This window comes from Trachinotus anak, unplaced genomic scaffold, assembly GCF_046630095.1.
Source record: "Trachinotus anak isolate AG129_WGS33_773 ecotype Australia unplaced genomic scaffold, CSIRO_AGI_Tana_v1 ptg000014l, whole genome shotgun sequence".
NCBI lineage: Eukaryota > Metazoa > Chordata > Actinopteri > Carangiformes > Carangidae > Trachinotus > Trachinotus anak.
In genome coordinates, this window is record NW_027273865.1 from 19,649,115 (window position 1) to 19,669,145 (window position 20,031).

Sequence of the window (20,031 nt, forward strand, 5' to 3'; positions counted from 1 at the left end):
ATGTTTTTATTTATTCACTTCATAGTGCTGGTCTGGTGCAACATAGTGAAATGTGTTCCTTCATGACACATGTATGCTTGAAATTAGAAAATGTAACAATGTGCTTACCTATTTTAAAATGAACCTTTACGGAAACGTGACACACATCTTCATGCATCCCCAGCACCTTCACACCCACTGATGCTGATTGACGGTGCTGCATGTAAGTATCAGCTATTGCTCCCTAGGCAATATTAGCTGTTAGCATTAACAGGTGTTTATTACCAGTCTAGAAAAAAACGTCATCAGTTCAGCATCAAACCTCATTCACTTACAAAGAGCTGTCTCCAGTGGTAGAAGGCAACGCTAACATTAACTCTTGTTTCACTCTTATCATACTTTTGTTTGTAGCTTAACATGGTTTCTTGCCCTCTGGGCAGCACTTTTTCACCCTCTCATGTTGGACTGAGGGGAGACTGGGTACAAAGTGGTAGCCTATTATGAGATGGGACTGGGGCTAGCTGGTTAGCATGCTAACTTAACACTATACATAATGTATGTACATTATGTCAAACAACACTGTTCTATCAATGAACCTTTGTTGCTTCTAGACCACTTTTGTGCTTAATTCTGAAAGATTCTTATCCATGTTGAACAACTCGGATTTCTCTTCCTCAGTTCTCATATGACTGATAAAGAACTAAGTGAGTGTGACACAATCCAAATGAGCCAAATACCTAATGTCATTTGTTTCTAACATCGCTGAAATGAGCTGTGTTTACTGAAGGCTGTTGATGGTCCTAATGAATGAACAAAGAGGAACTTTTAATTGCTGGGGACAGAAACTCTCAAGAGATGCAGAGAGGAGGCTCGCTAGTCACGAAGATGGGATTGTCATGGTGTTGTGATTAATCATTGTAGTAGGTGTGTGTGTGCGTGTGTGTGTAGGGGCCAGTAGGTCAAAATGATTTATAGAAATTGTGACACTCCTTTGAGGTGTCCCTGCTTAGTATGCGTATGCTTGTGTGCGCACCTGTGTGTTTACTAGCCTTTATTAGCATAGGGAGATGCTAAGGGTCACTGATGCTGCTTTAAGTCTTGGACTTGTTTCAAATTAGGGCCACATCCTTAGGGCCACAGGTTTTTTTCAACCATGAGTCTGCAAAACAGCTACAAGCTACTTGGTGTAGATTTTTTTTAATTATTCATGGAAATTTAAACTCCAGTCCCTCTGTAACCCTGATATCGCTGACATATTAACACATGTCCCCATCTGTATAACTGTCAAGTCAAATGAGCAAACATGAAGACATGCAGAAGATAACCACCTCCTTATAAGGAACTTATGAAAAGAAATGTCTTCATCTATTTATTCCACTCACAGTGCTCCAGCTAAGCCCATCCACCCTGCTAATACAGGCAGGCTGCTGTAAACAGAGACAGACTCGAGGACTTGTCATCATCCTCAGACCAGACACTTCAGAATAGTTTCCAGTGGACATTTCATGTTATCCTGTGAAAATGATACCTTGCACTTAGCGAGTGAAGAAAGGATCCTTTGAGTGACTGAAAAACAAAAGACCTAACATCTGCCACCATGATATTATCATCATCAGTATAATATTAACAAAATATCAATATTTCATTTTCAGTTATCATCAATACCGGTATATTGAAACACCCATAATATACAGGCTACTTATCTTGCAACATGATGGGAAAAATGTGTTTGTTTTCCAAAGTTTTTGAGTGAAGAACACACCTGAGATCAGTGTTTTATATTACTATATATACTCCTATATATATATATTATTTATATTACAAAATAATGAATGAAAAAATGTCTTTCTTTATGTATAAACTGTACATCTTCATTTTTACTGTGTGGGAGCTGAAAGACCACAAGTAGGGCGTTGTTAGGTATTTGATACTATCCCTTCTGTCATGCCCCACTTGTTTTGTGAGTCAACATGTAAACGCTTAGAGGAGCTTTATGACACTAATATATATATATATATATATATAATAGATTAAAATAAGTCTTTACTTATTTTCACTGATGTTTTCAGCATCTTACTGCACTAATTTCTTCTTTAAGGGGAACTGCATGGCTGCTACTCTTTAAAGAAAGTCCTCATCTATTAACACAACAGGCTGTGGGTGAAAAAGGAGACTAAAGAGAGATACAGAGGCTCAAGTTTGCTCCTCCTAATTTAATAGTGGAGAGAGCAGCTGTTTCTTCTTGCTCCATATATAGTATATATAGTTTTGGCGCCTGTGTGGTTGTGTAAGCATTTGTGTGTATATGTTTGTGCATGTTTTTTGGTCTCTTACTTGCCAAGTCCCAGACATCTGCATTAATTATAAATCCAGTATCTTTAAACACTTCTATCTCCCAACCTTTCTTCGAGAGTAGACTACAGCATGGACTCACATTTCAAGACAGTTAAATTTTCAAGATGAATTTTGTGTGATCTGAAAAGATGATGATTATCCAAATATGAGACAGAGAGATTTAAAGTTGAATTAATTACACTCAGCTCATTTTTGTAGTGAAATACACTTTCCATACATCCTATATATTAAGGATGGAGAGTTTAATCAGAAAAGTGGCATATTGGCTGTGCAGAAGAAGGACATTAAGAAAAGTGCCTTGAAAGGGATTTAACATACTTTACTATTGATAGTACAGAGATGTGGAAGTTCCTATTTTACTGTGCGATAGATTACATATACATTTCATTCTCACATTTGACAGAAAGCATCCACATCTCTGAAAGTACATGGAAATGAAATAAATAAATGTTCAAAGTTGACAACCACAATAATCGATCATTGTCATGCTGATCTGATTAAGGTGTGTGAACACAGACACACAGACACTCTCAGGCCTTTGACCTTGAGCATCAGAGACTGTGTCTTACTTTGGTCCATAACCTCTAAAAAAGGACTCATCTGTAATTAACTGAATGAATAATTATCTTATAACAATTATCATAGAACAATCTTGAAAGAAGATAAAACCTTACCCGTGTGTGTGTGTGTGTGTGTGTGCATAATGTGGATCAGTTTACGTCTCAACTGGGTTTCAGGATAAAGGACTTGAATGTCGGATTTTGGCCGTTCTAGAATTTCCCTCTAAGAGACATCAGATTAGATTCACTTTGTGCGACTAATCTCATCAGGCAGCGACCTTGAGGGACAGCAGGTCACCCAGTTGAATTATTGTGCCCAGGTCTGTGTGATGCTGTGTCAAACATGCCAAATGCTGTTTTACTAGTTCACATTATAGCCAAGTGGGAAATTAACCCATAACCCTGGTAGAGTTCAACCTCTGAGGCACACAAGATCCTAACAATAAAAAGTAGCACATAAGCTAACACTCCTACTACAAATACTATTAATAATGATAATAATAAGAATATTAATGATACTTATTTAGTTGCAGTATTCCTGTGTAGGGATGGACAATTTATGCGGCAAAATCCCATCACTGTATATATTGTGATTTCACCCAGTCATACTCCAGTGGTAGCTGGCTCACTGATTGGTTTAAAAGATACGGCATATCTTTGTGGCAAACTGCAGAACTCCAAGTTTCCAATCCAAATTAGCTGTTGGCCACAGTGATAGTCAGAGGTCTGTGCTCCATCCCTTCACACTCTACAGTCAGCCTTGACCCTTACCTTTTCCCCCATGCCCCTCAGCCATGCCCAGTGAGCTATCAGGGTCTCATTACCCAGCTGAATAATTTAAGGATGACACTCCGTCGCCGATTTATTCACTTGACCTCTCGGGACACCAATCTGCTTAGATATCAGGAGGTTCCACACAGCTTGACCAAAAGAGGCCATTTAATGGATGAGCACACACAGGTCTATGTGTTAAGTGGTCATTAAACCACTTAATATACCCAGCTCAAATGAACTACATTACTTGGTGTTACATGTTACAATAAAATTCCCTATTCATTACAAGCACATCTAGTTTTTAGTATTCCCCCACTGTGTGCTGTGAGAGTTTAGTGACCATTAGCAGCTTTGTCCTGCTCTTTATTAGATTTGAGGAAGCTTGTACTCCAGCACCCTCAGCCAACTCCTTAGATGGGGGAAATTGGGCGCTATGGCTTCAAAATACAAACCAGGGTTATGTTTGAATTAACCATTTATTTATTTCTTTGGTTTTTTTTTGACTGGCTTGGCCTCTGTTGAAATCGAGGATCTATTGTTCCAAAAATTATGGAAAATTCTAGTAAATCTGCAAGTGTTCTCACTGCAGACTGTGTTATGTGCTGCACCAGAACTTAAAGCTTGACAGCTGTAGCACCAGTAAATAAGGGGTCAGATGTCAACTTGGCCTCTGACCTTCTGAATCTTGGCTGAATTTAAGACTTTGCATAGATGTTCTTATTCAACAAAGTCAGTGAGTCAAACACTAGGAAATGTGTAACCAGACTTTTATGATTTGAGTGACATTATTTGACCTGGTCAGTTTAAATTCAAACAGTTATTCAAACATTTTAATGAAGGCCAACAAATGCTTACTCTCATCCTTTGGCCTGGACAAGGAGCCAGCACTTAACTTAGCCAGCTTTCATAGTAAATGAACTCCACGCTGGTTTCAAATTCTCTCTCTCTCCTCCTCTTGCAACAGAATAACTTTGAACATCTACATGTGTTTGACGAGACTTGTGCTGATTAAAGGGCCACACCAGCCCCCTGCTCTCCTGCAGTAGCTGACATGAATGAACATCTCATCAGCATGCAGTCCCCCTCCACCATACAAAGGATGATTGAGCGAGTGCACCTCCCGGGTCCTTCTGCTCACCTTCACTTCAAACACTTCCCCTCTCTTTGTGCAGTGCTTTGCTGTTTTGTGTCCCTCTCTCTGGTGTGTATTCAGGCAGGAAACTAAATTTATTCATGGTTGTGGTTAGAAAATGTTTACAGAAGATCTTAAAGTCTGCTTGAAAGTTGTCAGGAGGGAATCCATAAAGACTCTTTGGTGTCTGTGTGTGTTTGAACTTTGAACTTCAAGCAGGACAAACACTCTCAAATGGACACAGCGAAACACAAAACCTCACACAAAGCCTTGGTATTTGAATTTACATGTTAACATACATTCAAACTACCCTGCAATGCCCAGCTGTGACTGTTTTTATATTGCCACTTTTTATGTAACACTCCCAAACTTAAAATGCAATGGCCAAATAACAATTTTCCTATTCTGGCATCTGAAATACTGCAAATATTTAGCATACTGTACATCTGCGCTCACATATTTAAACGTGTACTGCAGCCAAATGTCTGTGTTTCCACATTTTTATGCCTGGGAAAGGTGTAAATTTGAGTTTCTCCCACACCAGCCTGGAGTCTTATGACACAAGGAATGGTGTTAAGGCTTCTAAGACTCTGAAGTGGTCCAGGAGGTGTGTAAATATAGAGTTGTCACTGGTCCCAACCCTGAGGATAGAAAGAAACAATCTGTGTATGCCAGTGTACATGTGGTGGGTGTTAATAATTGTTTATAGCTCTGCTTCAAACAATTTTCACTGTGTTTATTGGTATAAATCCTCACTGAAATGCTGAGTATTCTTTTTATTTTTATTGTATTTTGACTTTTGACTACCTAGATGTCATTGTTAATGTGTGGATGGACCTGCATTTATACAGTTTATGTTCGTATTTATATCATTTGTTATATATTGTTTTGGTACCCGGACGTATCTGTGTTCTATCATATATGCAGGGTGTGTGTGTGTGATTGTGTGTGAGTTTGTACGCATTGTCAACACCCTGGCATGTTTAGCTCCCTCCTTTTAGGCCAGGGCAGGCTGTGACGAGACAAGGAAACCAGGATCCTGTTTCAGGGCTGGATGAGGCTATAAGAGACCAGAGAGCACACTGCACAGACAGAAAGGAAGACAGAGAGACAGACAGACAGGAAGAGGAGAAAAAGAACTCAGAGCAAATAGACAAAAATGGTCAAAAAGTAAAGACAGAGAGACCTGAGTGAACCCTGACAGTCAGACAAAATAAGCTGTCCTTAGATATGCATCACTCTCCAAAGCTGGACTGATTGGTCATCCCAGAAAGGGCAGACGAAGGACTTGGAAACACTTAGAAACGCTGAAGCTCCTCCTCCTCACCTTGTTGTCTGAACTCTGGCCTTGAGGGGGAGGGGGCACCCTCTGGGGCCATGCTAGCCGCCCGGAGCAGCGGAGGGGGCGTCAGCGGGGGACACCAGCCACCCCATGTGCACCGCAAGCAATCGGTTGCCTCTCTCAGCGGGACGAGAACCAACCGCAGTAACTCCCAGGATGCCAAGCGCAACTCCTCTTCTGGGAGGCAGGGGGGGCAATCCCAACACAGGGCGGCGCTGATCAGAGAAATGGAGACCACCTGGTACCTGAAAATGTTTGGACTGGGCAAAGAGGAGACAGTTGCGCATAAGACTGGCATGCCCTACAGGTCAGTTAAGCACTGTGTGACTGTGACTGTGTGTGTGTGTGTGTGTGAGAGAGAGAGAGAGAGAGAGAGAGAGAGAGAGAGAGAGAGAGCCTAAATGACCACCATGAGGACCATGAAGCTGCACTTGACATAGTGCAAACAGACTGAAGGCCTAATGTGTTATTCAGAGCTGCTTGTTGATGCACAAAATCATTTGACTCCATGGATAAATCTATTTCATAAGCACTCACACACTCCTTTACACACACACAGACACACACACACACACACACACACACACACACACAGACTCACACACACACACACACACACACACACACACACACACACACACTCACACACACACTCACACACACATAAGTATCAAGGGCTTTTTCCTTCTCTACACATCATTAGCACTACGACCAGTAAATTGGTGTGTATGTGTGTGCAGTGTACAGTAAATACACATGATCTGTGCATGCACGCTGACAAGTATTTTTGGGCCAGACCATGACTGCTATCTGATGACAAGTGGTCCCCCGCCTCCCACCACACACACACACACACACACACCTATAGCCCTATCATTTCATTTGTGAGCTCTGTGTGTCACAGGAGTCACACTGGTCATAACGACCTCCGGATTAGAGTTGTGTCACCTGATCTGGCCGTAATGCTAATAGCCAGCATCTGTCTTGCCGCATTAGCCTGTGTTGACATCTTCTAACACCATGGTGACAAAACATATGGAGGCTGGAGGGCGTGTTTTGATTCCTGTCTGTGTGATTGACGGACAGAAAGCAGCAATAGCGTGGCTTCTTAGCATGTGACGTGCACCACAGTTTCCACTTTTGGAAGTTAGACTATTAGTGCAGCAAGTGTTGGTAATCTTTTTTTCTCATCTCTCCCTCTCTCCCTCTCCTCTCCTTCTCTCTCACACATGGATATTTTCAGTATTGGGTTACACCCCCCCTCTTCTCCTTTCCATGTCTTCACTCTACTCTTCTTTCTTGTCGCTAAATGCCTAATCCATCTGTGTCCCATTCCAATCATTCAAGCCTAAAGCTCTGCATTCATTAGTCTGCAGTCCAGCCTTTTTCCTTTCCTCCTATCTTCCCTCCTCTCTTCTTCCCTCTCTCTTTATTCTCCAGCCTCCCTGTTGGTTTTGGCTCTGTTCACTCTCCAATTTAGAAAAACAAAGCAGAGCAGGGACAAGAGACGAGGACGATAGGGAAGCAAGGACACAGTGTGGCGACCAAATGTTGAGGCCTTCCAAATATTTATGGATCCATTTATGTTGTAGAGCAACACAGCACAGTACTACACAATTCAAAAGGATTTCTGTAATCCAACTGCATTTGTTCACTAGTCAGAGAAAATTTAATTGGCAGGAGGTTACAGAACCATACTGAGTGAACTGACAGAAGGAGCAAGATTATTTTGCCCAGACCATTAAAATTTGTCACATGTGATTTTGCTCTGCCTAAGATTTTTGGCAGCTGCAATGTGTCATTTTATTGGCCTTGTGCATGTCAGAAGTAACAAAATGCATGTAAATATTTGGTTATGTGTCATCTGAAGCAATTGTTGTTGTAATTATTCAGCAAGATCAAGGTCAGCAAGTTGTTACATACATGTTACATGTATATAAAAATGAATGTAGACTCCGGGTCTTAAAAGTGAAGCCAATGCGGAAGTGCCTTAAACCTGCATCTATTTAATGACCATCAGGAGGTGACTCCACTGGTTGCAAAAAGAAGTCAGATTGTATTAAAGTCTATGGGAATATGGCCCTACTTTACCCTTGATTTATTAATAAATCAAGCTGAAATAGCTGAAACTCTTCTTCAGTACAACATGATGTTTAAATTATGGTCCCGTTCAGAGGAAAATGTCAAGTCCATTTTTATATACAGTCTATACTCGTCTATCAGCTGTTGTAACTATCTTTTCTGTCATTTGCGTGAACATGACCATGTCCCTATGACAAGGGCAGGAGCTTGTCAAGCAGAGGGGACAGCAGCCTTTTTTATGGGATTGCACATTGAACACAATCCTGGGCTCTGATGGGTGATTGCTACCAGTATAGAGTATCTTTGCCACTAGTGAGGACCAAATTGTGCTTGTCAAACTTCCCTTGTGTCAGATTCTACCACTCTGATATCAGTTATGATATTGTACGCATTACACGCATGTACAAACATGTGGACACTCAACATGCGCATTAAGTATGAAGAAACAGCAATAACAATTTTAAACGAACAAATTACACTGATTTGTCATCTCCATGCAAGATTTGCTGTAAGTTTGACAAGTTTGAGACAGAATATTGTCACAGGAGTAGAGCAGCTCCTTTCAGGAATCGCCCAGTGCTTTAGCTGTGTGCTTAGCAGGGGAGAGGGAAAGAGAGAGAGAGAGAATGGTGATGCTGGCAACTGGAAAAGAGCTAGTTAGTTAGCAGTTAGCAGTGTAGCTGTGAACATACAGTGCAATGTTTGTGTACTTCAGGCTGTTTGTGCCACAACTACAATACCTGAAGATGGAAGTTCCCCATTCTCCTCTGAACTTCCAACTACAGTCCAGGTGATGAGCCAGGAAAAGTTAACAACACTGAGGCTGGAAAATGCAGGACTGTGCGTGTCATTGTCAGTTAATGGTAAATATTTTTGATAGAAGTGATTTTAGATATTTATTTATTATTTTTATTCTGCACATTTGATATGTTTAGTGTCAGTTCAGGAGAATAATCCTAATACTTGTTCAGCCAGAAGAAGGTGCAGATGCCTGCCTGTTTGTTTAAGTCATGTTTGGGGAAGAAAGGAGGCTGGTACATTGCTGAGTTTTGCCTGCCCACTGACAAATGCATACAACAACGTGCTGATTTCGAAGGCAAACTACACCTTGGAAATAAGGCAATGTTCTTTTTTCAGTTTTATAAATGATAAGTTGTCCAAGGTCTACAGTTTTTGATGTGATAAACTTAGATGGCCCAAAAAATAAACCCATAGTTCATAATAATGCAACTTCTATCAGTACATTTAATCTTGGCTTAAAAACCAGGGGATGCAAATCTCAGCAGATCCAAAATCGGACCAGCCGAATAATGCACCCCCTATCTGTATTTACATATAGAAACTTGAGAATGTTGAAATTAAGGGATCAAGAATGCTACAGTCTTATATCTCTAAACATAAAAAAACTATAGACCTCAGATAACTTACCATTGACAAAAGAACTTTGCAGTGTTTGCAAGGCCTAGTTTACCTTAGAAATCATTACAATGTCTGGACTTTCCAATCGGGCTGCGTACGTTCACTTGATATGCATGCATTTCTTGGTGGCCATTTGTTTTGGTCTGACACTCTGGTGGTCGAGAGCACATGTAGTGGGATTGATGATCGTTCACAGAATCTATAAATGAGGAGTCGAGCCTCCTTTGGCACCAATAACCTCAAGCAAGCAAATTCACTTAGCTGCTGATCAGACCTGCATAATTTTCAGAAGGAACATTCTTCCTACAAACCTTCTTCAATTCAGATATATTCCTCGGATGTCTGGTGTGAACAGTGGTCTTGAGGCCATTTTACATTATCTCTACTGGATTAAGGTCTGGGCTCTGACTGGACGACTTCAAAAGGGAAATTTTCTTAGTTTGAAGTAATTCTGTAGTAAATGTACTTTGATGACAGTCATTGTCCTGCTTCTGCTGGTGGTCAATCACCCTGACTTTCTTCTGTAAGATTCCTAATAAACACCCTGATTACAATTCAATTTCCCCTTGATGATGGCAAGCTGTCCAGGCCTAGAGGCAGCAAAGCCCCAAATCATGACGCTCCCTCCATGCCTCTTCACTGTTGGGATGACGTTTTCATGTTGGTATGCAGTTTGCTTTTTACGCCATACATAGTGATGCGAGGTCTTCTGAAACAATTCAGCCTTAGTTTCATCAGCCCCTAAAACATTTTCCCAGCAGTGATTCATTCAAGCTGTAAATCTCAGCTTTTCTTTTTTTTTTCTCTGATCAATTCTAGTTGTGCTTTGAAAGTTGTGTTAACTGGGCGCCCACTTCTAAGCAGAGGAGCCACAGCTGTTAAATCATCTCCATTTCTAAACAGTTTGTCAGACTGTGGACTTATGAATATCTGAACTCTTTGAGGTGACTTTGTAACCCTTTCAGCTTTATGCAAATCAACAATCCCTGATCAAAAGTCTTCTAAGATCTCTCCTTTGTAAAACACGGTTCACATCAGCAGATGTTTCTCGTGAAGAGCAAGCTGAAAATGTCTGAGTGTTTCTATCTGGTTTAATCTGGTTTTATTGACTGGACTCCAGGTTTGCTCACTCCTGCATAACTCCAGCTTTGTTGATGTCAGTAGCCGAGTGGTTCACATGCTTTTTTCCAATCTACACTGTGAATGTTTGGATTTTGTATTCAGTGTGAACTATACAAAGATTTGTGTGTTATTTGTTGCAATAGATTGTGTTTGTTAATTATTGTAAATTATATGATGGTCTGACCATATTTTAAATTGCAGATAATTCCAAAGGGTTCACTTACTTCTTGAAGAACTCACTGCGCTTGTTGGATTATAGCCTGTTTATTATTGTTATTATTGTTATTGCCACAACATCCTTCTTTAAACCGTGTCCTCCTGTTTGTATAATGTACATCTCAACATGGATAGAAAAACAACACTGTGTATTGAAGTGATCTCCCATGTCAAAACACATATCAACTATGTCTGGTTGTTATTTCAGTTGTGGGTTTTAAATGTTACATTAGAGTTAGCTTAGTGACATGCTGATGGTGGCTGCGCACTTCACATGCTCTCTATTTACAGGCTCATAAAGATATGATGAAAGCCTCTCATGGCTTGACAAACAGACTGACAGGTGCATGTAGAGTGTGAAGAGTGTATGTGTGTGTGAGTCTGTTTAATAGGCATGTTTCCGAAGTGGTGAGCTCAATGCAACACCAATAAAAAGGACTACAGTGTGTGAATCACCGTAAGATTAGCACGACCTTCACACATACAGCACACATATACACACACACACAGACAAAAAAAAACACGTTGTTTAATTCATTCCCCCTGGAGAATCCATATTGACCATTATACGACGATCACTGGGACTCCATTACTATAATGTTGTTGTTGTTAAAACTTGTTGAAAGAACGACAAATGATTGACTCTGACCTAGAAAAGACGTGAGCAAGAGATGAACCCCTTCAAAAGTCCCCCATTGCGCCAGTCAGCCGACACACATACACACACACGCGCGCAGAGTCTTCCAGCTCTCCTCTCTGAGCGCATGATGTGGATGCCAAACAGCATGCGATGGCTGGATATCCTCACTCTCATTTGAATCAGAACAATTGCTGCCACTTTTAGCTCTCCAGTGATTCTGCATAAAAACTGGGTCAGAATATAACCACACAAATCCTGCGCTTTTAGAACTGAGCTAAAAATAGGTTTTTCTCTCTCTGAAATATGTAAATATTTTGTTCATGCCATAAATTAATCGAATGCTTATTTGCTTTTCATAGAGACAGAATATTTAAAATCAAACAGGTAAACTGTCATCTTTAGATGACCGTCGATAATTAGAGACCCAGTCAGTTAAAATCGTTTCTTTAAGGAGCACATGGCGGCTCTGTTGCTCCCTGTGAACTTTAGGGACACTTGGCCCAATAACACCTTCACGGTGCAATAGTCACAGATCTAATCTGATTTTTCTGTATCTTTTTGGAGACCTCTGTTATTAAAAATCACTTAATATACAATCCTGTTATTCAAGTCCTTTTTCCTACAGGTCCAGACTCTATAGCAAAACTTGATTGGTTCAAATGATAATGACACCCGACACTATTGCTGCCTTTATACTTCCTTATAACACCAGAGACAGAGTGGTGGCAACATGATAGTGTTGTGTGGAGAACAAAAACACATGTACAATTATAGCTTGATGGATGAAGCATTGGGATGCTGCCCAGACAAGCAGTTTAGACACATGTCAATGCCAGGTCTGACCGGGGCCTTGGATTCACACTGCAGCCACTCCTTTGGCACTTGGGATGGAAGCATGTTAGAAGTATCCATCCCTCAACAGTTGAAATACTGTGATATTAATCCAAACATTAGCACTATTTCTGACATAGCAAAGCAACAAAATGCACTCTGTTCTCTTCTTGTTATTTCTTTTAACACCTCTTCAGTGATTAAAAGGATAATAAGAAGAGGAGCGTAGGGACAGCTGTAACGTTGATGATGCAACACAGCACTTGATGCATCGTCCATGTATTTCATTCAGTCAGTGTAATACAATATTATTAAGCTCACTTTGCTCTCACTCCTAAGCATTAAGCTTGAATTTCAATGATAATAACAATGGGATTTAGTGGAGAATTTAGGCCAACACACTGGTGTTAAACAGGAGCAGGACAGTCCCTGAGGGCTGGAGACTGATCACTGGCATAATTATTGCTGCCATAGAGTCAGATGGCATAGAAACAGATTCTCATTTGAGTAAGCAAAAAAGAAAGAGTGTTACACTGCAGATATTAAGTGAAAAATTAAAATGTGGACGACCTTGAGTCGTCGAATCTTTTTAAAATTTTATTCACAAAAAAAAAAAAAAAAAAAAAAAATGCGTACAGTGCTATGCTATGGCATGCCACTCTACTTGTTCTGTTTCTATCATGCTGGGTAACACTGGGTAATTATCAGACATATGCAATCACTATATAGGGATTCACTCACTGGAGGGAGCGTATGATGTGGGGGTGGTGGGGGCAAAATGAAAGAGACAGAAAAAGATGGTTAATTAGTCTCTGGGAACAGGAAGCTGATGGAAAAAAAAATTGGATGAAAAGCAGGTAAATACTGACAGTTAAGGGAAGAGGAAGTAAGAAAAGTCAGATAGAAGATAAGCAGAAATAAATATGATGACAAGGGGGGAGTGGAACAGAGAAGATCTCTGAATCCTACTTTTGTTTCTCATAAAGCAGAGTTTCCATTGCCACAACACCCAGCTGGACCCCCCCACCCCCAAACTGTCCCCACCCCCTCCTAAGCCTCTCTACATCCTCTCCCCCTTTTTGTGGTATTGCTATCAGTGACTCACCTGCTCACTTGGCGAGTGGCTCATCGGAAAATGTCAGACTGACAAAAGAGAAACATCAATTATAATCAGACAAAGAGAAAAAGTAAAATGACAGTGACCACAAAACAGCTGTAATCGTTTGTTCTGCTGATATCAAAGTTTACAGAATATCCATTAGATGGATGTTCATGTATAGGCTCCATGTGCATGGATGTGTATGTGCCTAGAGTCTATAAATACACTGTAAACACACTCTGGCATTGCATAAGCTCAGCTGACTTTCCTGCTGCCAGGCAGGATCAGTTTTTCCACCCATCCTGCTGGACAATGGACACAGCTGCCCCCCTGCCATCTTCTCTACTTAATTCTTCATGTTTGGATGTGTGTGTGCATGTGTGCTGTTGTCTTTGCATTACCATAATTTATGAATAGTGTAGCATGTATAGCATAGCATATATTCATTTTTAAGTCAACCTTGCTCGGTGCTCTGAGGGGTCGGCTCTGGAAAAATAAACACTGCACACGTCTCACTTGAAGACAGTTTTGATAAGAAAGAAAGAAAAAGAAAGAAAGAAAACATGCGAGTACATGTGGTTTTCGCAAGCCATTCATTTGTGTTATTTCTTTTGTCAGAAAGCCTTTTTTTTTTAAATCTGTTTTAAGAATGCAACCTAATCAAACTCATCAGAACAAATCAGGTCTATGAACAGTTTTGGGTTAGGACCCAAAGTTTAAGAAACAAAGTTCAGGCAAGCAGTTGGTACCTGATACATGCGCTGATACGAAAAGAGAGAAATTTGATCCTGACAAACAAAAGTTAAACTTAGAACCAGAGTCAAACTTAGGATGGATATATAATCCAATAAAAAGGCATCTACAACACAGTCACACAAGTTACAGACATAATTAAGTGCATTAACGTTTCCACTGATGTGTGGGCAAGGGATGAATGGAAGAATACACTATGTGTGTGTGTGTGTGTTTCTGTGTGTATGTGCGTGTGTGTGGACAGAGTGACAGTGTGTCTTAACTAAGATTTCCTGATAAGGGAGAATGGCATTCCTCATGATTCCCACAATCCACTGGAGGACTAGACGTGATGTCATTGAACACTCCCATGAGGAGGCCAAAGGTGAGAGATTATATACTGTGTGTGTATGTGTATGTGTGTGTGTGTGGCAAGAGTGAGAGAGAGAGAGAGAAAGACTGGAAGAATGAAAACAGACCAGAGAAGGAGGCTTCCTGGTTTCATTTTGTGGTTCACTTCATTACAAAGACACTGCCCTCAGACTGTGTGCAATTGTGCATACATGCTGTTGGCTGTGTGTGCATGAGTCTGTGAGAGTGTGTGTGTTTATTTTAGGTGTTTGTTATCGGCAAAACTCCAGAGTAGATTTTGTTTAGAGGAGAAAGGGAGTGCAAGTGGTAAGACATGCAAGATTAAGATTAAAAGGAAATATTATTGGGGTGGGGGTTGGACAAGTGAGTAAAGTACAAACACACAAAATGTTCACATTCATGGTCTGTGCCAGATGATAAAAGACTAAGGAAAGGAGAGGAAAAAGGAAAAGCAGGAGTTGGAAGAAAGGCAGGAGAGGAAATCAGGAGTAAGTGAAAGGGCTTATGACACAGGGAATACTGGGAGACAAAGGAGGGATGATTGGGAAAGTGAGAGTGGGAGAGAGGATAAGAAGGAGTTGGAGAGAAAAGGGGAAAAAAGATGGAGAGAGAGAGAGAGACAGACAGAGAGAGAGAGAGAGAGAGAGAGAGAGAGAGAGAGAGAGAGAGAGAGAGAGAGAGAAGGAGGGGGGGGGGCGGGAAAAAATGTCCCAGATTCCCATGCCATTTAATAGGGACCAAAACCAAACTGAGCTTATAATGTAGACTGGCTGAGCAGGGGGCAAAGTGACGGCACGAGGGTGTGTGTTGTGAGATAGAGCAAAGGGGAGAGGGGAGAGAGTGAGAGAGAGGGTTATCTGAGTGTGTATCTCTCGCTCTCTCTCTCTCTCTATCTGCAAGTGTGTACAGAGAACATATGTGGCACAGCTCATGATGGAGTACATGTAAGGAAAAAGCCTGCTTTTCCTGTGTGGACGTGCAGCCTGCAGACAGTTTAATTATGGACTCTTGAATACTGTTTTTCCCTTTTCAAATTCTGTTTTTTCAAAGTTGGATTTTCCTGCACTCCTTTTTTTAAATAAGAGATTCACCAGAGGAATACTTCACTTTTCTTTTTCCGTTGAGCTTTAATCACACACTCACACACTGAGTCCTCTGCTCCATGTAGCACCGCGTGGGCGAGGGGCCTACCTGGATTAGCCCGAGCGTACATGTTTGTGGGACAGACTCACAGAAGAAGGGAGAGACTGAAAGAGAGAATAAAGTGAGGTAGAGAGCAGGAAGATGTACCTGTACAAAGCAACATGTCCGGAGATTCCCAACCCGAAGCAGAAGGGGGCGAGAGGCCAGGGCGGGGTCCAGGCTCAAGGCCCGCCGGGCCAGGGGAGGCTTGTCAGTCAGATGTCCTCGGGGACAGGGCCTCGGGCTTATGCCCCTCCGATGCTGTGGACGCCGAACAAACCCAACAGTGTGGTGGAGCTCAAACAGCTGGAGGAGTTTCTTAACTTCCACTCGCTGTCGCTGCACGACACAGTGAAGAGTCAGACAGGCATGGTCTACAGGTAACTTCACCTGTGTGTGTGTGATCTGTCTGAGAGGCGTTCCTGGATTTCCTAGTAGCTCCTTAAAACCCTGAGGCTCATATCTTCAGGCTAATTGGTTGCCATGGCAACCTTAACAGCTTTACTGGTAAGGAGTGGGGTGGTTGCTGGCATCACCCACCGCTGATTTGAGATTGATAAGAGTCGTCCACATTTTTTTGTGTGTGTGTAACGTTGGGTTCTCCCTTGTTGATACATTTTTTTATTTGCTGTCTTTGGTGCCAGAGTTGACTTTGTACATATTAGGGGTGAGAGATTTGTTGCTCCGGTTGGTGGTTGGTTGTGCGATTTGTGGTTTTTTGGATGGTGTTTGTGCACGATGTCATGACTGTTTACTGAATGTTCAGGTTTTCAGCCTCTAGTGCATCAGTAGACACAGTGGAGATCTGATGTGTGGAAGAAGTCTCAGAAAAAAAAAAACACATTCAGCCCATCTACTGTCTCACAAACTCTGGTCACCTTTGTTATATTATGCAATGCCCACTGCATCAGAGGGGCTATTGATCTCTATGTGAACCCACTCTCTGATCAATCACTCTTTGGCGGCATGTATTTATGTCAGTGTGTTGTGTGAGTAGTTACAGTCACTCAGAACTGATCTGTTCCTCTGTGACTCTCCACAAATTCATTCTTAAAATAAACAGAAACAGAGGACAATGAGATTTCCTACACTCATTTTATAAACTATATTATAGTTTTCATGTATGTCACATGCTGGATTAAAATAAACTTGTTTTAAGTAATGTGTCTCAGTCATAGAAGTTATTGTGCCAGGGCCATGCTTGTTCAGTATGGACACCTACAGATGTGCTGTATAGAAAATACGGATTCAGTCATCCTCTTAATGGCTCATGTTATATGTTAAATGGTTTTTGTGTTTTGGACATGATCGCCTTCTTAAAAGAGTGTTCCTCAGGCGCTGGTAAAGACCCACTGCTGTCATGCCTTTGTTGTTTTTCTTCTAGTCTGTGACTAAGCATCGTGTTGGTGAGCGGTTTGAGTGAGTGTGACTGGAACATTGTGGATCACTGCTCAGCCCTCAGGCTAGACAGCAGCATGTAGCCGCTTTGCCTTCACTGCGTTGTTGCCTCCAGTGAAGAAAAAAGCAGAAAAGTGATTGTGAATAAAGTGTTTCATTCCGTGATGGGAGTTTCTGTTGTTGGTTGGAGCTTATTATACTTATTTATACTGGAAAATTGCACATGAACAGAAATGATCTTTGGCAACAAACACTTGCTTCTCATGCACACAGCAACACATATTCTCTACTGTCCTCTACAAACATTGTTATACACTTACCAACAAAACAGGAACCATTGAATGTTAATATCTTATCATGACATTATGTTGGTTATTTGTATAGGAGGGAAAAACACATCACAAATCCAAACACCAAATGAGGTAAACACACCTGTTTATCACGAGCAATTTCATGTTCCACTTTACCATATGTAACGGAAAGCATATAAAATCCAAACTAGGCTCCACAATGTTGTTTAGAAATGTGGCTCCATGTGTGTTTTATATTTGGAGAGGCTGCTGGCTTAACGTTTCCATGAACTGTATTTTAGTCATTCGAAAAGCCCGTCCATTCCCCTGGCTCTCTCGTCACTGACCATGACAAACTTGACCATGTAACAATCAGTGTAATAATAACACAACCTAAACTCATTCTATCATTGTGTCGGCACAGAGGAAATGACAGCAAAGAGCGTGATTCCTCCATCACCCCCCCCCCCATGTGTCCACCAATGAGAGAGAGAAAGGGGAAGTAGGGAGGAGGAGGGGTGTGATGGCAGTCTGTATCCCTGTTGGGTCAACCTGGCTATGGGAGCTCATATGGCCTTGTGCTGTTAGCATTCCGCCTTGGGACCTTGGCATATGTGTATACAAGGACTTATGTGTGTGTGTGTGTGTTTGAAAGTTTGTAGATATTGCCATGGTAACCAAATAAAACAGCTGGCTGTCCACGTCCTTTTCCAGGTCAGTGTGTACCAGTGGTCAAGACCCGTGTTGGGCACATCTTCCACACAGTCACGCAGACACAGGCACACACACACAAACACACACACAAATACACACATACATACGGGACAAAAAATGTATCTTACTTACATGAATTTTTCCTTCTCTAGCCCATAATTCCTGAAACGTAAATGCTTTTCTCTCTTTGCTCTAACTGTAAATAACCAAAACCAGCCATGACTTCTGAAAAACAAAAACAAAAATAGTCAACACCAAAATTTTAATATGAAATGCTTTTATTAACATATGAACACCCCAAAGGAAGAGATGCAAATCAGTGAAGAGCCCTCAGTGTCCTTCAAACCAGTTTCCCTTTAAAGGCCTTGTGGTTGTGTAGAAAGAGGTGAGTCATGACATGATGTGGTCTGTAGAAGCATTTCCTAACTCAGCCTTTTCAGCTTGAGACCCATTAAAACAAAGAAATGTCTACTCATGATGTCCCATCATAGGTTGTTATGACAGTGAGTTTTTTTTCTTTTGAATATTTTATAGGGGCCTGAAAAAGTGAAACTATCCAGCATCTCACAAGAAAAGAAATGAGAGATTGGAGAAAAGTCAGGGGGAAAAAAAAGCAGAAATATCTTCTTTCTTCTCTAGCACAAATAGCACAGATGGGAAGAGGAAGAAGAGAAAAACTACAAGCAGATTTGCCCTCACAAGCCCTGTAGTTTATTACTCATGAGTGTGTGTGTCTGTGCAGGTGCATGGGTGTATGTTTTTGGTTTGCGTGCATGTGTGTGTGTGTGTGTGTTTGTGAGACAGTAACTGCTGCCTCTTATGTGTGCATGTTCATTATATCGTTAATGTGCTTTTCAACCATGTTGGCCACGGTGACAACTTACTGCTGTTCACTTCAGAACATATGTGTTCAACGTTCCCTCAGGGCTAATGTGGTGAATGTTAACACTAATTATCTAGTCAGCGACAGATACTGTCGTTTTGGGACGACGCCAGTGAAGCACATCAGAAAAGCAGAAATCAGCCACTTTGTTCCAGAAAGAGTTGATTAGGAAAAAGCTTCAGAAACTGATTTTGACAGCCAGCCAGCACACGAGTTAGTCCTGAACGCCTCACCACTGACTGAACATCCGGCAAAGGCTCAGGTTCATTCCTCTGTTTCTCCCGGCTCTGTCATTCTTCTTCTATGCTTTATTTGCTTTCTCAGTCTAGTCTTCTTGCATTGCACTGAAGAGGGTACAGCTGTTACAGTTTGCTGTTATGAAAAGCCTCCACCACCTGCCATTTTGAATCACGTTCCAGTGTGAGGACGTTTTCTTCCTGCTTTATTTGAAACACTTTATTTGTGTCATAAATCAACTCTGTAGGAAACTACATAGAATAAGCATCACAGCTTTCTTGCAGTGGTCTCAGTTGTCTTTTTGTTTTCAGGTTTTTGGTGCTCCTTTTGTATTTGTAAAATGCTGAACTATGCCAGCAGAGATGCAGCAATAAGTTGTGGTTCATTGTATCTCTGTACTTTCTTTGGCATTATAGTGCTGAAAATAATAAAAGAAGCTTCAGGCAGTTTCCATTTTCATTTGGGAAACTAAATGAATATTAATAATAAAAAAAAAAAGACTCTCGCTCAATCAACGCTTTCCTGTAAAAAATGAAAATCTAGTACATCCCCTTTTAACCTAAATGCCAAAGTAGTTACCGATGCAGATGGTGATTTTTGATCACATGCTCCTCATATTAAAGTGGACGTCAACTCAATCAGCCTAGTGGAGAAATAGATTAATCAAAGGCC

At 41.2% G+C, this 20,031-nt stretch overlaps 1 protein-coding gene across 1 annotated transcript in view; it reads left to right on the forward strand.

The window, feature by feature from the left end:
* Nucleotides 1-5,915: 5,915 nt before the first annotated feature.
* kcnab1a (potassium voltage-gated channel subfamily A regulatory beta subunit 1a) overlaps nucleotides 5,916-20,031 on the forward strand; it is a 102,612-nt gene continuing 88,496 nt past the window's right edge. The window contains exon 1 of the mRNA XM_071497379.1: nucleotides 5,916-6,449. Within this exon, the coding sequence (XP_071353480.1) occupies nucleotides 6,178-6,449 (272 nt within the window). The 5' untranslated portion in view covers nucleotides 5,916-6,177. The remainder of the gene's footprint in view (nucleotides 6,450-20,031) is intronic.